General features: G+C 42.4%; 1 protein-coding gene across 3 annotated transcripts in view; it reads right to left on the minus strand.

The window, feature by feature from the left end:
- EPB41L4A (erythrocyte membrane protein band 4.1 like 4A) overlaps positions 1-19,507 on the minus strand; it is a 215,585-nt gene that overhangs the window by 88,628 nt on the left and 107,450 nt on the right. For all 3 annotated transcript variants that reach the window (XM_034773024.1, XM_034773025.1, XM_034773026.1), the window contains 4 exons: positions 17,990-18,110; positions 7,550-7,637; positions 2,760-2,848; positions 2,231-2,294 (listed from right to left, as the gene is read on the minus strand). In XM_034773024.1, the coding sequence (XP_034628915.1) occupies positions 2,231-2,294; positions 2,760-2,848; positions 7,550-7,637; positions 17,990-18,110 (362 nt within the window). The remainder of the gene's footprint in view (positions 1-2,230; positions 2,295-2,759; positions 2,849-7,549; positions 7,638-17,989; positions 18,111-19,507) is intronic.

Below are 19,507 nucleotides of genomic sequence, written 5' to 3' on the forward strand. Positions count from 1 at the left end.
CTCCTGGCCAGGAGCTCCCGGCCGCACGTCTGCTCCCTGCGGTGGCTGGGCACCAACTGAGCTCTGGCGGCCGGCCTTTATACTTCCTGTCCCGCCCCTTGACTTCCGGGGGGCGGGGACAGGCTGTGGTGGTCCCACCCACTCTGGTGCCGGCACGTGGGCTCCCTCTTCTGGACAGGAGGGGAGCCACACCGACTCACTACAAAGCCCATGCCCAATTAAGCATGTGAGAAGCCCCATGAGGTATGCATTCATGATTACAAGTGCTGATAATCACAGTGTTGGGCCTCAATGTATCATCTGAGAAGTAAACAGACAAAATACTGAACCTAAATAAATCAGGAATATTGTCTATGGTCATTTAGATGTTTAAAGTTAAGCATGTGTTTGTTGTTGAATTGGGGTCTCAGTTCACAAGGGCATGATCCAAAGCCCTTGAAGTCAATGGAGGTCTTTCCATTGCTCAGGTCCTACAATGCACCATTTGCGATGGTGTCGTTTGTACTATCAACATTCTCAGCCCATTCGTTCACTTCAGCAATAATTCATGACTGATAAATTAGAGCCTTATCCTGCAAACCCTTATTAATGTGATGAACCCTCATTTATGTAAGTAGCCACAATGAACTGAACTGATACTCAAGTGAGTAAGAACTAATTGTATGAGTAAGGGGTTTCAGGATTCGACATTAATGTAGAACTCACCATTATTTCACACACTTCAGCATTTGGCTGTAAAATTTCATCATTTCTTAGACTGAATAAGAGCGTAATAATAGCCAATTATCACCATTCCTTTTTCGCATTTGTGTTTTAGGCACATCACTTCAATTTGTGTTTCAAGGATGCAGTATGAACATCTGCAGACACCACCATGCACATACCCTTACATTCTCTAGTCCAAAAAGGAAAAGCAGCTGTCAAGAGAGTACTAACCCAGAGTTCATATGGTCTGTTTGCTTGAACGTTTTAGAAAGGTAGATTGAAATTACAGTATCTATAATGCTAATGCTAATTGTTAATATCTTTCTGGTAATTGAGGTGCCTGGCAATGAATGCAATATTCCAGGTTTGGTCACACTATATCTGTAAGGAGAAGGAATAGTCCCTTCCTCCTCCAGGGTAGGATGTCTCCCAGAATGTAGCACAATGCAGAAATGGTATTTTTTGCACCCATATCATTTTGCAAATTCTTGTCTCAGTTTCCCTGTGAAATGACATGGTGCTGGCATTTATTCCAGGATATAAAGGGAATAAAATCAATTTGGGAATATCCTATAGCATCATGATGTTGGAATTTAGGAGCAGGCAAGCCACACTGGCCACCTATACTTATCTGTGTGTGTAGCTGCATAAATCAGCATTATGATGAAATAGAATCAGAAAGATAAGACAACTGACACAATTATTTATTTCATCAACAATCTCCTTTGTAGTAACAAAAAAAACATATGTATCAAAAACAAGAAGGTTTGGACATTCTGGCATCTCCCTATACTGTCAGAATAGAGTATTGCAATAACACTTCAAAGAAGCATTAGTTGCAGTGCAGATTTTAATGATCTTTCACACCCTTGTTCTTGCTGTTCTCTTAAACAGTTTTTTAAAAATACCTGTCAAGGCTTGAAACTGCTGAATACCATCAGGGAGATGGCCTATTATGAGCACAATATAAAACTTTCAACAAGTTTATGAGTCAACCACACCGTAAACCTAGGTCTCCTTTCTCAAGCTTCCAGATTTCTCATTCAGTTTGTTAAACATCTGAAGTAATTCCAGGCATTTCACACAAATACTTACTACGTACATGTGCCATCAGACAGTAACTACAGCATTACCTATATGTAATTTACTTTAAAGTAGAACTCAGACTTGTTTGTACATGAATAGACATTCTGCAATATTCTAAAACATGGGCCTTACTGGTGGCATAGAAGAACAACGCTTGATAATATACTATAAAGTCCCATTCTGCTCTGCTTCAGTAGGGCTTTCCTGCCTTCCCTGCAAAGTGAAGAATAGGCAGGGGGGAAAGAGAGAAAACTTAACCCTACCTACAATACCCATCAAGAAAGATTACATTTGGGAATAAATTTAAATATAAGAGGTGTTTTAGTGGTGGTGATTAAAAGCAAAATTGGCAATAATAGTTTCATTTCACTGAACACACCAAACTGTTAACTTGATTAGTTTTACTATTTTTTCTTTCAGACTTGAAATAAAAACTTACATCTTTTCCCAGCACTCTAAGTTCAAACTGCATTTCCTTGAAGTGAACCTTTGTAATTCTAGGCCTAAATGTTGAAAAAAAGATAAAGAGACATGTTATGGTATTTAATTCCAAAGAAAGACACAAAGAAGAAACAAAAAAATTGAAAGGAGAGTTTCAGTAAGCCATTCATATATGATCATTTTTACCAGTGCTCCACATATATTACTCACAAGAAAAAAAGTTTCAGAGTGGTAGCTGTGTTAGTCTGTATCAACAAAAAAAACGAGGAGTCTTTGTAGCACCTTAGAGACTAACAAATTTATTTAAACACTTTAATGGGAGCAGGGAAAGCTAAACCCATCTCTTGCAATATTAGAAACAGAACACAGACAATTTAATCTAGACAGAAAGATCAGTGATTCCAACAAGTACATCAGTTTAGTTCTTGTAAAACTAACCAGTCATATCATACATATATTCAGTATTTTTTATTTTTCCTTATACCCACATTATTTTAATACAGTCTGCAATATTATGTTGTACATACCAGAAATACTTCCCTACTTGTTTTTTATTCTTGTAAACAACAACTCCTACAGGTGTTAATCCTAAAAAATATTCAGACTTGTTTTCACCCTGGAAAATAGAACATATGTCATTTTATTACTTACAACCACAATTTTATTTTTATAGATATCATCTAAGAATCAGTGTGGCCTGATGAATAGAGCACTGGCGTGGGACTCAGGAGAAATGGGTTCTATTACTGGTTCTGCAGCTAGGTAACTTTGGGCAAGTCACTTTAACCTCTCTTTGCCTCAGTTTCCTCATCTGTAAAATGGGGATAATGATACTGTGACCTCCTTTGTAAAGCTCTTTGAAATCTACTGATGAAAACCTCTTTATAAGTGGATATTGTGATCATCATCATCTTAGTAAGCTAGCCACCCAATCCTACAAAATTCTTTCTTCCTTGAGTAACTTTACTCATGGGAGTAATCCTATAACCTTCAGTGGGATTGCTCTCATAAATAAGGATTACTTACATGAATCAGGTAAGAGTGAGAAACAATTCATCAACTAAAATGCCATATTTCTCTTCTTTAAAAATCTAAAGAAAGTAATTACAATATACTTCTGAATGCTAGAATAGATTCATTCTACCATACCCACCAAGACACATGAACCATCAGTCTGCTCAACTAACTTCTGGTCCCTGCAGAACTGAAAAATATAATGATCATATTGGGAAATCATGGAGGGGTCAAAAACTGTAATCAAAAGGAGTCGCAGAAAATGACACAACCAGTCATCTCTCTGATCTAACCAGCATCCATGTACCACATTAAATAACAGCCATTTTTAAATACTACTAGTTAACCCCACCATGTGGCAAAGTACAAAGAAGGGACTTCCAGCAGAAGAGAGGTCTCTTGAGATATTCTACAGGCTGTTCTTCTGAACCCTCACTTTCTTGGTACTTTCCTTCAGACAAATGTCCAACTAATTTTTGAACGAGCACCATGCCAACCCACCCTTAAAAAAATATTTCCTATCTTAAAATTGTATTTCTGCAAGAGGCTCCACCAATCTGAAATTAATTTGCTGCTCCTTCGTCTCCCAAAGACTGATATGCTGACTTAGATTTCTGCCACCTGACATACCCCTGTGCGCAGCCCAGCCACAAAGGCCAAAGTTTTTCACAAATGAACATGAACTTCCCACCATGTCATGGACAAATGAACACACACTTTCAGGAAGATCTGGGCCATGAGGGTCTCCATTTTTCCATTGGAAAAGAAAGGATTTCATGAGGGCAGATATGAGGCACAAAACCCAGAGAATAAATCCTCTATCAAGACATGACACCCAACAAATGCCGTAACTCTTGAATTAAGGTGTATAATGGTAGTCTGACCTGCTTCCCCGTAACATGATTGAAGAAACCTTCTCCTTATTGAAATACTGTTGCCCTCATGATGCTGGAGAGGGTTCCTAAATAAACCAACTGCAGTGAGGGATTCAGAGCACTTTTCTCACAATGGATAACAAAGCCCATGATAAGGAGGGACCCAGTTCCTTCCCCATATGAAATACTTCTTGAGTTGTTGGGGTCTATATAGCCAATCAACTTGGTACAGGATAACATGAAAATTCTGATGGCAAATTGCAGCTGCCTCAACAATTTATGGTAAATATTCAAAATCACACAGAATGAAATCCTGAAGGGAAGAGATGAGAACTGACAAGGAATAGTCTGTAAGCCAAGCCAAGCTATTTGTGGTGAGACTCTGTGACTAGAATAAGGAGGAAAGCATCCTTTATTAACACTATATAGCCTCCTGGCTCTGCCAGGGCTGTTACTTAGTATTTCAGTTTCAAAGCATTTGTAGGCCATGAAGAATCTGAGTCTTTTGAGGTTTAAAACCCCTTGATATTTTGGGCAGGGCACCAAAGAGAAAGAAAACTCTTTGAAACCTTTGTAGGGTTTACATTGAGTCACTACTCAGAATCTCATAAACAATTAATTTTCATCATAATTTTCTTGGATCCATCAGTATTGGGCAAGAGTTAAAATGACTGCTGAGAGTGACTCAGTAAAGTTCTATGTGGCATTCAGCTGCGATCATGGATAGAAGCCAGTCGTATGTTCTCTCAGTTTTCAACAACACATTAACCTTGTGTTCCCTGTGAGTTACAGGGCTCACCTACGTTTCTAGCATCAGAAAGATTCCTTTGTTTCTTCAGGGAATTCCTTTATGTTGCGCTCTGCTTTTGGGAGCATTTGCTAAGGAAAACGTGGTGGAATTTTAACTTGAATCTAAATTTTGCTGCAGAATGATCAAAACTTACTCAATCCCTAGTGACTCCTGCCCCATCCCCAGTTAGCAGTGACTGCAGGTAGCTGTCCTCTTTCCTTCTCACTACCAATGAAATGTCTTTGAAGCTACTGAGCTTGAGGAACAGGGATGGAAACAGGCCTGATGGACTGTTCTGGATGATGTGGATTAACTAGAATTGCTCCCCTTCCCCTCCCTTGTCCACCAGCAGCAGAGAATTCAGCCAGGACCCACTAGTGGCTCCAATGTTGGCTAAGTTTCCTACTTGTTCCCTTATAGGAGAATATCACGGCAGGTCTCCACTACCACAATGTGAAGGGGACTGGCAACAGGAGACTAAGAACATCCTGCCTCAGTCTGGGAAAGCCCTGTCCCACTATCCAGGCACTTTTGCCCTAACGTTTTGTCTTTATAAATGGTCACTATTATCTTGGTATATCCTAATATACTAAAGGTACTATAAAGACTGGAGATCTTAGAGCATGAGGCTGCTCACAAGGACAGGAAATGCACCAAAAATCCAAGAGAGAAGATTAGTCTATTTACCTGTTTGGGAGAATATGGTGCAGCCTCATTAGTCCAGACCAGCAAAGCCTGGACTATAAAGATGTCAGTCACGAGATCAAATGACTGTAGAAAGTGTGTTTAATTAAGTAAAAATTCTTAATTGAGAACATCCAAATTAATGACCTCCCTCAATTTCTGTATCTACGGTTAACATATGTGCCATTCTCAGTGCTCTTCAGTGAGTTGACTAACTTCCAAAACTATTCATAGAGAGTGTAGGTGCCTTGGGGAAGGAAACATGTCACTGTACAGGTCTGAATAGTACTTAGTACAATGGAGTTTTGATCCTGAATGAGGGCTTTTGCACTACTGTAATACGGATATTAAATAATAGTAATAATCAATGGCTAGATGAAGAAGGAGCAGTGAACAGATTGCAGAGATACATTACAATGCATTCTCCCTGCCCAGTTATGGATCTCTGTGTACAGCCCAAACAAGACTGGGACAAAACAAACTTTCCAGGCTAGACAAATTTTATATGACTAACTTGGCAGTGGGTAAAAACCTGTTCCATGAAGTCTCCCAGCTTCCTATAAGAGAAGGGGAACATGATACTGCATATGCATGAAGTCCAAAAATAGTAGCACAATCCATGATTTAGTAACAGAGAAATACTTCATCCAGTGGGCTATGCAATTTTCATCAAATTACATAGTTAATCTGTAGGGACTTTTTTTTATTTTTCTTTTAACAACTTCTCAAAGTACTGAAATTTCAATTAGCTAAATTTAAATTAACAAAATGTTTCCATTAAAGCTCACAATTCAACTTATTTTTGTAGTTTGAGATATTCTTTTGTTTTAAAAAATGCCATACACACAATTATTGAAACAAAATAATTTTTAATTGCTAAGTTGACTGAGCACTGTAGTCTTCAAGTGAAAGCTTGAATACTGTTTTGTAATACAAATTGAGGAATCTTCAATCTGGCATAAAAAAAATGTGAAATGCTGCATGATATTGCAGTGAGATTTTTTTAAACATGCCCTGACTCTTTAGTAACCTTCACAATGAGCAGGGCCGGCTCCAGGCCCCAGCCGAGCAAGCTGGTGCTTGGGGCGGCAGATTGAATGAGGCGGCATTCGGCCCAATCCTAGGGCAGCACAGCTGCTTTTTTTTTGTTCTGCTCTGGCCGCCCTGTAGGGGGCGGCAGCACGGAGGACGGGAGCGGCCTGCAGCAAGCCGGCAGGGCAGTCCTTGTCCTTCCCTCCACGCCGACCGGAGCGGAGCCCTCCCGACAGGCGGCAGGTGGCGGCGTAGCAGGAGGGCTACGTAGCAGTGCCCTGCTGTAGCCCTGGCCGCCCCCCTTGTTTCTCTCTCCCACCCGCTCCCTCTCCCTCCCCCCCGCTAGCCAGTCCCCCTGCACCCGCGCTCCAGCCGCGCCGCAGGTTTTTTTTTGTTTTTTTTTTGCGCTTGGGACGGCCAAAATGCCAGAGCCAGCCCTGACAATGAATATTAAAGCAAACCTCTGAAGTCCCATGTACTCTTGCCCCAAATCAGCTATTCGTTACCTATTATTTGCAATGACTCTGAAGCCCTTTCAGCACTCACTCGTTTATTGTATTATTTTCATATTTCCTGTTCTGAACATGACAATTATAACCTCTTTTATCTTGTTCTGACACTTATATTAAAGCTCTTACATTTGTTATCCATATTGTTTGTTCAGCACAGTTAATTGTCTTTCAGAGGGAAACAGAATCACATTCTTTCATCCAAAACCCATTAGGCTTCCTTAGGTATAAACGGAGTTGATCCATGTTCCACAAAAGTACTTTTTCCTTTGGATTTCTTAAACTCAGGTTTTAAAAAAAAGATACCACTTGGTTACTAAGTATCATAATTACAGCTTTCTATTTAAGTTGAAAAGACTTTTTGTAATGCCATCAAATTTAAAATATTTAGCTTCAATTAAAACAGTACTTACATAGACAGGATGGAGATCTACTCCATACATTTCCAGTGATTTGGCCACTCCTAAGTAATTCAGCTCTGCCTCAGCAGGAACCTGACCCCTGTAAACAGTACAATGAATAAGAACGCTGCCTCTCAATTCAATGCTACAACAGTTGTTAAAATAAATCATATTAACAAAGCTTGTTGAATAGGTGTGCAATGCTTCCTTGGTATTTACTCAGACCTTCATTCGCTGCATGGCACTGTGCTCCTACTTGCTCCAGATAAAATGGGTTCCAGCATTCACTGTGTCTGCTACATGCTGTTACCTTATATATTAAATTGATGTTAACTACAGTGGCAAAACCTTTCCTTGTCTACCTGTTGCTAACACCCAAAAATACTCCTGCTGCTGTCCCCAGAATACTTCACAGCATTCATCTTCAGGCCTAAAAGGCAAAAAGGTCTTATTTTAAATAACTGCATCATTACTATAAATCAGCAAGAGAAAGAGAGACCATTTAGGAGATGATTTCCTCATAGCAGTGCTAAAGTTGTCAGAAATCGTGAGGAAGGCATCAAGAATGTCATGAGTTCAGATATGATATTCCCTTCTCAATAAAGATTTGCCTAAAGAAAGGCAAGCCCTCTGGAAATCTTTACCTTCTACTACAAAATCTCAGTTTCAAGTCTGCTGCAGAATAGTATCACAAATCATCTGTAGCAAACCAGCTCTCCTTCTCCATGCAAGTATCACTGCAACAACCAGCAACTTTCACTAGTTATATACTGTAGAGAAATAATGGAAAAAAACAGAATCCTAGGTATGTATTTGACACTAGTGAGGAGGGATTTATTACTTTGCATAAAAATATGAGTAAATCCAAAGCCTTTAACAATGTACACACAACCTCAGTGTTTAATTTTACTCTTCCCTTAATAACTGCCACAGATGCAACATACTCAATAAGGCTCTCCATTGTAAGGCTGAAATAATACTTCTGCAATCTCATTCCCAACTGGGATTTACCATACTTTTGTTAATTCCTCAGTAGCATTGATAGAATCATAGAATATCAGGGTTGGAAGGGACCTCAGGAGGTCATCTAGTCCAACCCCCAGCTCAAAGCAGGACCAATTCCCAACTAAATCATCCCAGCCAGGGCTTTGTCAAGCCTGACCTTAGAAACCTCTAAGGAAGGAGATTCCACCACCTCCCTAGGTAACCCATTCCAGTGCTTCACCACCCTCCTAGTGAAAAAGTTTTTCCTAATATCCAACCTAAACCTCCCCCACTGCAACTTGAGACCATTACTCCTTGTTCTGTCATCGGGTACCACTGAGAACAGTCTAGATCCATCCTCTTTGGAACCCCCTTGCAGGTAGTTGAAAGCAGCTATCAAATGCCCCCTCATTCTTCTCTTCTGCAGACTAAACAATCCCAGTTCCCTCAGCCTTTCCTCATAGGTCATGTGTTCCAGCCCCCTAATCATTTTTGTTGCCCTCTGCTGGACTCTTTCCAATTTTTCCACATCCTTCTTGTAGTGTGGGGCCCAAAACTGGACACAGTACTCCAGATGAGACCTCACCAATGTCGAACAGAGGGGAATGATCACATCCCTCGATCTGCTGGCCACGCCCCTACTTATACAGCCCAAAATGCCGTTAGTCTTCATGGCAACAAGGGCACACTGTCGACTCATATGTCCACTGTAACCCCTTTTCTGCAGAACTGCTGCCTAGCCATTCGGTCCTTAGTCTGTAGCAGTGCATGGGATTCTTCCGTCCTAAGAATCTGCACTTGTCCTTGTTGAACCTCATCAGGTTTCTTTTGGCCCAATCCTCTAATTTGTCTAGGTCCCTCTGTATCCTATCCCTACCCTCCAGCATATCTACTACTCCTCCCAGTTTAGTGTCATCTGCAAACTTGCTGAGAGTGCAGTCCACACCATCCTGCAGATCATTAATGAAGATATTGAACAAAACCGGCCCCAGGACCGACCCTTGGGGCACTCCGCTTGATACCAGCTGCCAACTAGACATAGAGCCATATAAACGTTATTGAGACTGTAACTTATGAATATACCAGCATCAGTTCAAAAGGATTCATCAATGTGTATTCAAAAGAACTTCACATCTTATGCTTTAGCCTGCAGATGTTGCCTTGGTGAAATGTTTCACTACTATGTTTAATATCATCCATATCCAAGATGTGATATGGGTCCCAGGATCTTGTCATAAGATTTCAAAAATCCTGTAATACATGCCGTCTCTCTTTTTCTTATCTCCCCATTCCTTTCTTTTGGCTAAGAGTGGAGATCTAATCAGCTGGTGTCTTCCCAGGCTGGGACTCCCTGCTTTTGCTTTTATGTGTGACAGGAAAGAGATGTGTGCAGTGTAGAGGCAAAAATAGTAGTGAAATGCCAGCCTCCAGCATGAATACAGAAACCTCCTATGGATATATAAATGACTCCATCCTCTCTGTGGATGGAGCAGTAGAGATGATGATTGTAGACTTCTACCTCCTTATCAAAACGTAGGAGTTGAAGCAAGCTGAGGTTGAGCTTCGCCCTCATTTCCAAGGGTTCCTGGGTAAGAAGAGGATCCAAAGCCCACTACAGAGAAACCTCGCAAGGACAAGATTTCTTTCTTGGTGGATTTTTGGTTCACTTCTATATTTACGAATATGCAACAGGGTCATATGTATTTCCCAATTCTGTGGAACCACCTCTTATACATCCCATACTGCAAAAATTTTGCTCCAGAATTTGATTTTTCATTTAAAAAAATTATGTTTCTAGCCCTCATAATTTTGAAACAAAACGTTCACTGAAGCACTGTTTTCTTCAGAGTCTGCAGACAATCTGAAACAACAGCACTAAAAGGTGCAAATTGCGCCACTCATCTCAATGAGTTAACTCTCAAATCTATCAATGACAATTTAAATGTCAACACTGCTATTTCATTTCTGATTTTGTTTGCAGAAACATCATGCTAAATAACATGCTTCTACCACAATTCCAAACTGCCTCTCAACCTGTCAAATGCCCCAACTGTCCATTCAGTAACCATATATTTGGAAAAATCTCTAAAGAGGAAAGGCACTGCTCTGTGAAGATGTAAGCTGGGGCTAGTAAAGAATGTGAACAGAGTCTTTCCCAGCATACTCTGAGGACATAGGAAACAAGGTGAGGGGAGAGCTAGCTGTAGAAACTCTTCACTGAAAACATTCTCAAACATTCAATATTTCATCAGATCTTCCAAGTTAGAAAAAATGAAGGGATCCAGGTACCAAGAAGTAGCTCCATAATTCAACTCAGAGTTTTAAACTTTCTCTCAGTATACACCATTTTTCAAACTTCACAATGTTACTTAGAATCACAGAAATGTAGGGCTGGTAGGGATCTTGAGAAGCCATCAAGTTCAGCTCTCTGAACTGAGGTAGGGTCAAGTAAATCTAAGCCATCCCTGATATGGTTTTTGTATGACTTGTTCTTAAGAACTTCCAATGATGGCGATTCCACTCCCTTGGAAGCCTGTTCCAGAGCTTAACTGCCCCTATAGTTAGAAAGCTTTTTTCCTAATATTTAACCTAAATCTCCCTTGCTGCAGATTAAGCCCATTACTACTTGTCTTACCTCCAGTGGACATGGAGAACAATTGATCACAGTGCACTTTATAACACACCTTAACATATTTGAAGACTGTTACCAGGTCCCCACTCAGTCTTCTTTTCTCCAGACTAAACATGCCCAGTTTTTAAAATCTTTCCTCATAGGTCAGGTTCTCTAAATCTTTTATCATTTTTCTTGCTCTACTCTGGACTTTCTCCAGTTTGTCCACATCTTTCCTAAAATGTGGCACCCAGAATTGGAAACAATACTCCAGATGATTGGGACAATTACCTCCCATGTCTTACATACAAAACTCCTGTTAATACACCCCACAATGATATAAGACTCATATTCAAGTAGTGATCCACTATAAACCTAGATCCTTTTTCAGCTGTAGCCTATCACTTAGCAAGTTGTGTAATTATGCATTTAGTTTTTCCTTCTCACATGAATACTTTGCACTTATCTTTATTGAATTTCATCTTGTTGAATTCAGACCAGTTCTCAAATTTGTCAAAATCATTTTGAATGCTAATCCTGTCCTCCAAAGTGTTTGCAACCCCTCCCAGCACAGTGTCATCCAGAAGTTTTATAACCATACTCTCCACTCTATTGTACAAGTCATTAATGAAAATATTAAACAGTCCCTGAACCAGGACTGACCCCTGTGGGACCCCGTAAACACGCCTTCCCAGTTTGACAGTGACCCATTTTGACAGTGAAATTACCTTATAGTAATTTCATCTAGACCACTAGTCTAGGCTAGTTTGCTTATGAGAATGCCACGTGGGACTGTGTCAAAAGCCTTACTAAAATCAAGATATGTAACTACCCTAACCACTAGGCCAGGAACCCAGTCAAAAAAGAAAATTTGACAGTTACCAGGACCTGGTGCCCCCTTGCTAGTTTATGTATGCCACAGCAGTGGTATTGTCAGAGAGGAACTGAATGTGTTGGGCTTAGATGAGGGGCAGGAATGCACAGCAGGCTAAGCGGACTGCTCGAAGCTCCAGGATGTTGATGCGCTGCGTCCATGTTCTTTGCGTGGCGTGTCCATGGAGGTGGGCACTCCAACCGGCTAGAGAGGTGTCCGTGGTGATGGTGGCTGTGGGGGCAGAAGTGGTGAAGGGAATGCCTAGCAACACCTTGGCAGGTTTGGTTCACCACAGTAGGGAGGTCCAGACCAGATGTGGGACAATCAGGAGGACATCCAGGTGGGTCTGCAGACTTAGAGGAGCCACAGTTGTAGACAGCGCATGTGTAGGCAGGCAGGGGGCATCACACGGATACAGGCCACCATGTGACCAAGGAGGCAGAGACAGTGATGCACTATGGGGTGTGGATTGCAGCATAGGGCTACCATGGGAGCCATCAGGGTGGCAAAATGGTCCACCGGGAGGAAGGCCCAAGCTGTCAGGGAATCCAGGTGTATCCTGATTAAATGGATTATCTGCGCTGGAACAAGCAAGGACTTCTCCTAGTTGATACAGATGCCAAGAGTGGCATGGAGCAAGTGGAGAGCACAGATGGACATCATCGTTTTGGTGAGGGTTGGCACCACTAGTAGTCAGTTGTCTAAGTAAGGGAACGCAGAGTACCCCTGTTGTCACATTTGGGTTGCAATGACCGCAAAGACCCTTGCGGCCATCAAGAAGCTAAAAGGAAGAACTCTGAAATGGTAGTGGTTGTCACCCACGTCGAAAGGAAGAAACTTGCAATGGGCCATATGGATGTCAATGTGGAAATATACATCTTTCATGTCGAGGGGTGTGAACCACATCCCCAGGGGAAAGGAAGGGATGTTTGATGGAAATATCATCATACGAAACTTGGTCTTCCTGATTAAGGTGTTGAGTAGTCAGAGATCGAGTACAGGGCAGAGACCTCCCTTTTTTGAGATGAAAAAGTACAGGGAGTAGAAGCACTTGCCAACAAAGAGGTCAGGCGCTACCTCAGGAGATTGTCTGCCTCACGTAGGAGGCTGTGATGCGAGAGACTCTCAGGAGGTGCTGGGGGGGGCGGTGGGAGGGGAAGGTAAGAAACTTGATAGAGTAACCATGTTGTACAATCTCTAGTACCCAACGTTCCATGGTGATCTCCATCCAGTTGTGGGCAAATAGGGCAAGATGACCCCAAAGGTGGTGCTGGGGGGCCGGAGGTAGCAATGTGGGGAGCTTGTAGCTCTCGATATGCATGTCAAAACTGGGCCTTTGTTTGATGCTGTAGTACAGCTGAGGAGGCGGCAGTAGCTGATGGTCACGGATGCTGTGATCTTGGGAGGCCATCATGCAGGCTCTTGATACTGGCCATAAGTGGGCTGGTAGGGTGCGAGGAGTGTGGTCAGAAAGATGGCTTCTGTTGCTTTCAACAGAGCACTGGAGTGTAAATCCCGAGAGACTGGAATGTCACTCTTAAGTCTTTCAGGGAGTGGAGGGACTCATCCGTCTTCACCAAGAACAACTTGTCCTCATTGAAGGCGAGGTCCTCAATCGTGGTCTGGACCTCCCTGGGGAAGCTGTAGGATTGTAGCCTGGAGTCTCATCGTACAACGATGCCCGTGACAAGAGAGCGGGAGGATGTATCTGCTGCATGCACCACAGCTTGGAGGCTAACCTTGACTGTCAGGCGGCCTTCCTCCATTAGAATCTGGAATGGATGTTGCTTGTCCTGTGGCAAATCCTCCAGGAACTCTGCCAGCTTGGCATAGTTACTAAAGTCATACTTGGCAAGCAGATCTTTGATATGCAGAACTGCAGGGCCGCAGAGGAGTAAACCTTGTGGCCCAAGAGGTCAAGGCACTTTGCTGACCTATCTGGGGGGGGAGAGGAGGGGGAGGTATGGGAGTGCTGCCTCACCCATTCAGTCGCCGCGTGTACCACCAGCAAAGCGGGGTGGGAAAAAAGAAAGTCATCCCCCTTGGATAGGATAAAATAGCTGCATTCCACCCTCTTAGGCATGGGGGCACAGGAAGCTGGTATGTGCCAGATTGCTCGGGCAGGTTTATGGGCAGTGCAATATGAGATGGTCCCCTGGTCTGGAGGATGTCCACCAGCTGGTGGTGTTGCTCCAGAACTTCCTCCAAAGGTATGCCCAAGCCCAGGGCTACCCTCTGCAGCAGCTCCTGGTATTGCCCATCATCATCAGGAGGTAAGAGGACTGGGGGAATCAATGCATCGGTGGGAGAGGAGGCGGCAGCTGGCAGTCCTGGCAGAAGCAGTGGGATCAGCTCCCATTCCATGTCTGCCTCTGGGTCCAAGCTGAATGGTTCCAGCACAGGCACTCGGATGGAAGAATCTGAGGCCTGTGATGACAGATACAGAGGGTGGTATGGGTCCCACGGTGGCCAGTGTGCCCAAGGTGTTGGGTCCTGGGGGACTACGGACCCTAAAGATATGTGTATCAAGGTGGCAGTGCCAAAGCACACCCTGCCTGGTGCAGTGATCATGCCCAGGAGTCTGAGCTGCACCTGGACACTGGGGAGAATGCGGTTCCTCTGCTATCTGTCGCAGTCTGAAGAGATCTCAGATAGAGGCGGAGTCGTCAGTGTGAGCGGTCCTACAATTGCCAGGTGTGGATTCTAGCCCAGGATGACTGGTGCATCCATCGGGGGACTATAGTGCCGAGAGCAGCGGCAAGAGTGGATATGGCAGGTCTAAGTGCACCATTGGGAGCAGTGGTTCGACAGGGGCCATGTGCAGTTAGGAGCGTGGGGACTCTGGTCACACCAGGGGTGCATGCTGCGGAGGGCTGTCCCTTGGTACAGCCGGTACAGTGGCTAGTGATGCCGATACTTCTTTCTTCCTTTTGGCTTTTACCCTCTGCATGGGTAAGCTTAGGAGGTGGCATGATTGGATTTGCACATGATTTCTTGTGCAACCTGGCACAGCTTGGGGAGGAAATGCTGTGCTTCACTGCAGTCCATGACAGGGACTTGCTGTGAGGGCAATGCGAGCACTTATGACCCTCTCGCTTGGCAGTGTCCTGTGCCGGTGGTGCTGTTGGATCAGGGCGGGAGTGGTTGGTGTGGCACTCATCACTGGTGAAGGGCGAGGCACCATCGGTTCCGCCAGTCCCAATTGGACTCCACATATGGCCAGAGAGCCTCCTGCTTGAGGAACTTCTGGAGTTGCAGGAGATGAGCCTCACAGGTCTGTAGACAGATTTCACAGCCGCAATGAGATGCACCTTCTCAAGCAGTCCAAGCAGTGGAAGTACTCGTTGCTCACTGAGACTGAGTGAGGGCATGACACTCAGTCCTTGAACCCAGGGATGCAGGGCATAGTTCCCTGACAAGTGCCCTTGTAGGCGAGTGTGGAGAGAGGATTCTGACCCTGACCATGTGGCAATAAGAGGAAGGAGCGTCACCCTCCAGGACCTCTTATAACCTAGGCTGGACCACAAGGCAATGTGTGACGCACATGCAGGTCATTGGACACTTGGACTGAAAATGTCTGGCTCCAGCGCATGGCACACATGCGTACCCGCGTTTGGAATACACATAGGGACCATCACTCAATGAAGAACTGGTTTTTACTAAGCACTGTTCTCTCCATGAACACGTACATTCCCTCTCTGATAACCACCTTCTTGTCTTTAGCACTGTCACCCTGCCCCCGACCTCATCCCCCTGCTTCCTAATCTTTCCATGATTTCCAATACATCTACATCTATGACTTCTTTTCCACCCTTCAGCCCCCCGTTATCTCTCCTCCACTGATTCCTTCCATTCCACTCTCTCCTCCAATCTTGACTCCTTTGCCCTTCTCTCCCATCGGAATGTCTAACCTTTCCCACTCTTACCCCTGGCTTACCTCCAAAATCTGTTTCCTCTGCTCTTGTTCCTGTGCTGCTGAATGTCTTTAATGGAAGTCCCACAGCAACCATACTGATTGTGTATGGTTGCTGTGGGACTTCCATTAAAGACATTCAGCTTTGCAAATTCACTAATTGCAAATTCACTCTTTTTCTTTTTTTTCTACCACTTTCTTAACCAAACAGCTCTATTTCTCCCTCACTGAATTCCACATCCACAAAAACAGCCAACATTTTGCCATCTTTGAGTCCCTCCTTAGACCTGCCTCTCCATCTCCACATAAAAGCTTGTAATTTCTTTTTTAAAAAATCTATATGATCGAGCATGATCTCTCCTCTAATCCACCTTCAGATCCCTCCTTTAGTCTCACCCTTTGCCTTGATGCTACAAACCCATGCAGGCTAATATTGGCTAGGCAGGTGCAAGCTAATACTACAACTACAGATTGGCTTATTAAACCTACACATTGTGCAAAATATATGTAAAAACATTCTCTTATTAACATAACTGTCCTCCATCACCACTCATTTACCCCCATTTGTTTTACACACCCCTGTGTGTTTTGTCTTTAGAACTAAGTTATCTAAAGGCAAGGGTTGTCTTTTACTTTACACACAGCCTAGCACAATGGGTCTAGCACAATGACTGGGAATTCTAGGCACTACTGCAATACAAACAGGGAGGAAATAATGTCCTCAGTTAAGCACTGACCAGGGACTCAGAAGACTTGGAATCAATTCCTGGTTCCGACACAGCTTTCCTGTGTGACACTGGGCAAGTCACTTTCTCTGTGCTTTGGTTTCCCATCTTTAAAATGGGAATAATGGTACTTCTCTGCTGCACTGAGAAGTTATAAGAAGACTATACTAGTAATATATTAGTGATTATGAGACACTCAGACAATAAGGTGATGAGGGCTACATACATAGATAGAAATAAATAATAATAGCTACCTTCCCCTAAAAGGGGAAGGTTCAAGTCAAGGTGCTGACTGGCAAGCACCCCAATGTCAAGGGATGAATGTTCAGGGAAGGGCATGCCTCTATATATTTGAGGGAAGTTAACATCTCCTCTCATTAAGCAAGACATTGATAATGCCAATCTGCAGAAACTACTAGCTGCAAGGCCCTACCTAGCATTTATCAAAACATGTATTTTTAATGTAGCAAAAGCACCAGGGTATCTACACCTACATACAAGAATGTTAGTCTTTTCATATAACCCTTTAATACCTCAAACAAAATTAAGAAGAAGGGGATATAGTGCAACAGTCATAAAAGCAACTTGCTGATCAGTTCTTACTGGGGAGATAAGCGTTGTTTCATGTTCTGTGTATTAGGTAATAACATGAGAGGACAGCATGCTTATAAATATAAAAGAGAACTCTTTATTAAGAGAACTATTTAGCATTCAATTCTTGTGTACACAGACTAACTTCCTGTTCCTTTCTCCAAACTCTTCCCTACTGCAAACCTTCCTTTATGTTCCATGAAGATTGCTATATGCGAAGCTCCATTACAGCAGCTAACAATTTAGCAAGGAAAAGGGGGCCCACAGTATTAAGTGCTGTATGTACACATATCGAGAGAAGATGAGGAACTGAGGCACAGAGAGATTAAGTGACTAGCCCAAAATTACACAAGAAGTCTACGGTAAAGCTGAGAACTAAATCCAAATTTCTTGGATCCCAGTCCAGTGCCTTAACCATAGATACTACTTTCATTCCCCTCCACTGCAAAATTCAGAGTGGATAATCTGGACATTTATATGTATTTTTAGAAATGTTTTAACTAAAGGCACCTAAAGTACCATATCTATTCTAGTTATATTTCTAAACAGTTCTTAATATAGCCACTCCCCCTGTATTATCTCTATTTTAGATTTCTGATGAGCATAAAAGGATGTTTCATGTCACTAGCAGATTCTGCAGACCTTCATTCTGTCATAATAAAGATATGTGACAATATATCAGTTCCTTCTTTCTTTCTACTTAGCACACGTAGCACATGATTTCCCAGGCATAGTAACAAAACTGAATTCTTACATCAGAGTTTTGTGTATCCGTTCTATTGCATCTTCCAGTTCTTCCTTCTGGTCTGGAACAAATCGGTATTCTGACACATAACCTGCAGTGTGCTTATATGGGTCATAGTCTCCCAGCTCAGCTATGGGGCACAAGAAAAAAAATTGTCACAAGTTTCAAACATTTTCCCATTACCCAAAAGATGTATTGTCTAACCAATCTGCATGTGCCACTGCACCTCTTCCCAAGTAACTCTATGAGCTCATCACTCAATAGGTAAAAGAAAACTATGTTTTTTTACTGGAGTGGAAAAATGCATGGCAATGTTTTGCCTTTATATTAGTTTATTAACAAAGCAGGGTAGACCAATTCATGCAAGACTGGAAGAGCAATTTCATTAGTAACATGATTTTTAGAGAAATGGAAGGTTCAAGGGCTAGGAAATATGGTATGAAGTTTGTCACCTTTGCAGAACTGGAGTTAATTTAGTATAGGTCAGAAATAATTGCTACAATACGCTACTTTGTGGCGCATGTGAAATGAATTGATGTGCTGAGTCAAGTTCTTAGAAGATTTGTGCCCATATAATAAAAACGAACATTCAAATGGGCATTGACTGGTATCCTGGTTGGGAGTCCTAGCAGAGAAGTCAAGGACTGAATTAGAATGGAGATGTAACTATCCTGTCAAGCTTAGAGGTAGTCCTTTGAGAAAAAAGCTGAAGTACCTATAGGTAAACGAAAGACTTCAGTCTCCAGTTAATTTCAGTACATTTCTTGAACACTAAATTCACTTTGAAAATCAAAATAATGTATTTAAAAGAAATATGGGGACTTTGTTTTAAAATTTAATCAATGATTATGCATTTTAAAATAATTGTTTTGGGAGTGCCCTGGAATTTGCATATACAAGCAGAAGTGACAAACTATTTGTCTAATGAGCCACAATCATATTTTATATCCTTGCAAACAGCTGTATATTAAATGTATATCTTAATCAGGGCTCAATTCTACAATTCTAATTTACATTGGGTAACATTTATCTGAGTAACCCCACTGAAGTTAATGGGATAATTTTTGTAAGTGCTACTTAACATGAGTAAAGGCAGTACCAAACTTTGGGCTTCATTGTGCACTTTAATAGTGCACAATAGAGTAGGTGTATCTCCGTGTGTTGTAAGGTTTGCCGAATGTATAGTGCATACTGCACTCTATGTTGTTGCCAAGCCTATGGATGGGATTCCTGTGCTAGTGCTTCTGTCTTATAAATTCAATGTTTCACACAAACATATGCATTACGTGAGGGTCTCTATTTGCATATTTTTTGTCAAATTCAGCCCTGATGTAAGAGGGCATAACTTCTTATGAAGTCAATGGAAGATATGCCTATTTCTGCCAGAGCTGAATTTAGCCCTTCGTAACTATTGTGTACCTGTTCTAGCTCTCCTATCCAAAATGAACTTTTCTAGCTATTTCCTTGTGGCATTTAAAAGAAAGAAATATTGGTCACTGAGATTAATATCCTACAAACAATCTTTGA

This window comes from Trachemys scripta, chromosome 6 (genome assembly GCF_013100865.1).
Source record: "Trachemys scripta elegans isolate TJP31775 chromosome 6, CAS_Tse_1.0, whole genome shotgun sequence".
Taxonomy (NCBI): domain Eukaryota; kingdom Metazoa; phylum Chordata; order Testudines; family Emydidae; genus Trachemys; species Trachemys scripta.